General features: G+C 47.0%; 1 protein-coding gene across 2 annotated transcripts in view; it reads right to left on the bottom strand.

The window, feature by feature from the left end:
- The window catches only part of kcp (kielin cysteine rich BMP regulator), a 34,198-nt gene that overhangs the window by 1,921 nt on the left and 29,777 nt on the right, over positions 1-2,500 (bottom strand). For both annotated transcript variants that reach the window (XM_053622437.1, XM_053622436.1), the window contains 4 exons: positions 2,088-2,189; positions 1,794-1,958; positions 1,167-1,467; positions 1-852 (listed from right to left, as the gene is read on the bottom strand). The exon at positions 1-852 is cut by the window's left edge. In XM_053622437.1, coding sequence (XP_053478412.1) covers positions 635-852; positions 1,167-1,467; positions 1,794-1,958; positions 2,088-2,189 — 786 coding nt within the window. In that variant the 3' untranslated portion in view covers positions 1-634. The remainder of the gene's footprint in view (positions 853-1,166; positions 1,468-1,793; positions 1,959-2,087; positions 2,190-2,500) is intronic.

Raw genomic sequence — 2,500 nt, 5'->3', positions numbered from 1 at the left:
TATAATATTCCTACATCTGTAACAATCAATCAATTCCAAAAATACTTTGATTTCTAATTTTCTTAAATTCAGGCTTTGTTAAAATTTCTGGCCCTGAAATTAGCCCCGCCCACAATAATAACAGATCTGCTCAGCACCACTCCCTTTCTGCAAATAGAAACTTACGATGTGTACGCAGTTTAGAAAGAGTGGGTGAAGTCAGTCTGCGGAAAGGGGACAGCGCGAAATATTACACACGGCCCCTTTAAGCTTATATGGTGAACACAAGGTCCAAGAATATGAGCACTTCTACATCCAGCAGCGGTGTCTGAACCATAAACCACAGCAGATACGGAATTCCCATAATGCAACACACTGCTTAAAGACAAATCACGAGTAAAAATGGTGACCTCAGTGCAGGTTTAGTTCCGGTACAGTCCTGTTAGTTAGTTAGTTACAGTTACAGTTATATAGCATGGGGGGGGGGGGGGGGGGCTGGACGATGCGACGGCAGCCATATTGCTCCAGAACTCCCACCGCACACCAGCTATTAGTGGAGAGGAGAGAGTGATGTAGACAATTCAGGGATGGGGATTATCAGGGGGTCGTGACAGAGAACGGGCAATCCTGTGGATTTACAGGAGATCTGAGGAGCTCAGGGGTTTCCATGGATGATTTTGGGACATTTTTCCGGGGAAATGCAGTGGGATTCGTGCTCCACCAGTCCGGCGGGACACTGGCAGCCTGGAACACACGGTTTAAAGCAGTGCGCCTCGATCACACCCAGCGGCACGTCCTTGTTCAAGCAGGTTTTAGGACACGGAGGACCGCATTCATCAAAAACATAACCACGATCCACAGGACAGCCCACCGCTACGAGAGAGGACACAGAGGAACGTCATTCAAATCTCACCTGGGCATCAAATGGTATGAAAATGCTCCCACAGAAACGCAGGTTTATGTCGGTGGCTTGTTCTAATACGTTATCGTTTCTATAGTAACAGCTCTTTCACAGAGACGTGTACAGCGGACGCTCCGCATAAACGTGTCATCGTTGATATGGTGACGTTTTGTAATGTTCTTTTAATGTTAAAATGTCCTCTATTGACGTCTTGTATCTTATTTTCTGATACAGGGACATTGTGTGTGTGTGTGTGTGTGTGTGTGTGTGTGTGTGTGAGACCCACCGCAGAGGGAAGGTGATCTCCACTGTAAGACGACTCCGGCCTCGCGGCACTCAGAAGCGTACGCCTCCAGAGCGTCACACAGACACTCGTCTGCGTTGGCTGCGCAGGCGCACAGGTCGTACACACACGAGGCGAAGAACATCTCTGGAGGCACCACTCTGTGACAGCGCTCGAACACGGCGGACTTCAGGACCGCACAGCGACTGTTCGCCGTCTTACGAAAGGAATATCCAGCCACTTTACACGGGTCGATGTCCCTCGCATCTGCGCACCGAGTGCTCGCGTCATTCCCACTGACCACCTGCAGTGCATTGTGGGATTTCATTTCACATCGTCATTACGCATTTCTACATGAACACGCGAGAGAGCGGCTGCAAAAAATATTCTGTTCAGGTTTAAAATGATGCAGTTTTTTAAAAGAAAAAGTGGAACAAATGCAAATACAACTCTTCCCTTAATCTGTAAAAAATGTAACGATATTAAACCTGTTCATCTCGACCTGTCTGAGCAATTTTTCGGTTAAGTAAGATTTTTTTCTATTATTCAGTGTTTGAGAAAAGGAAGTTCGTTAGAGAAGACGAGAGAGTTCCTGGGTTATGGAGCGTCATCTCGTCCGTGCCGTTTTACCTTCCAGTTGTTTCCGAACGTCGTCTCTGAGGTGGTGATCTGTCCGTTACGCAGCTGCATGTCGTCCTGAGGATAGTTGTTGAAGTTTCCACACAGACCACACATGTGCTTCTTATACGTGCCTGGAACACTGACCTCCAGGTGAGAACGTCCATTCCACATCACCTACAGACCGAGAATGATGGACAGATGAAGAACAGATGAAGAACAGATTTACACTCTCTTTGTCTCTCTCTTTCACACTAATACACACACACACACACACACACACACACACACACACTCTGTACGTACCTTCATGCCAACATTGGTGTTGAGGAGGATGGTGTTGGATTTGCGCTCCAGGTAAATATACGGCTCTTTAAGGAACGGCAGCGTGATGGTTTGATGATCAACCTGAGAAGAAGAAGAACATAAAGCCAGTTAATATGGAATTCCCCGTTAAGGAAGTGAACCACTTTAAGCGTCCCTCTTCCTCTGCTGTAAACAGCGTCCCGGTGTATCGCGAGAGCGATGAACGCACTCTCGTGAACGCACGTCGGAGGTCTATGCGGACGTGAAGATATTTTTGTGAATAAACGAAAGTTTATTGTTGTTTTTTTTGCGCAAACTGAACATTTGTCTCGCTTCGGAAAACTGGGATGAAACCGCCGGAGTCACGTGGATTACTTTCACGATGCCTTTATGAACTTTTGGGAGCCTGAAAG

This window comes from Ictalurus furcatus, chromosome 4, assembly GCF_023375685.1.
Source record: "Ictalurus furcatus strain D&B chromosome 4, Billie_1.0, whole genome shotgun sequence".
In the NCBI taxonomy this organism is placed as follows: Eukaryota; Metazoa; Chordata; class Actinopteri; order Siluriformes; family Ictaluridae; genus Ictalurus; species Ictalurus furcatus.
The sequence above is the reverse complement of the archived record's forward strand: the minus strand, read 5'-3'. Positions and strand labels throughout refer to the sequence as shown.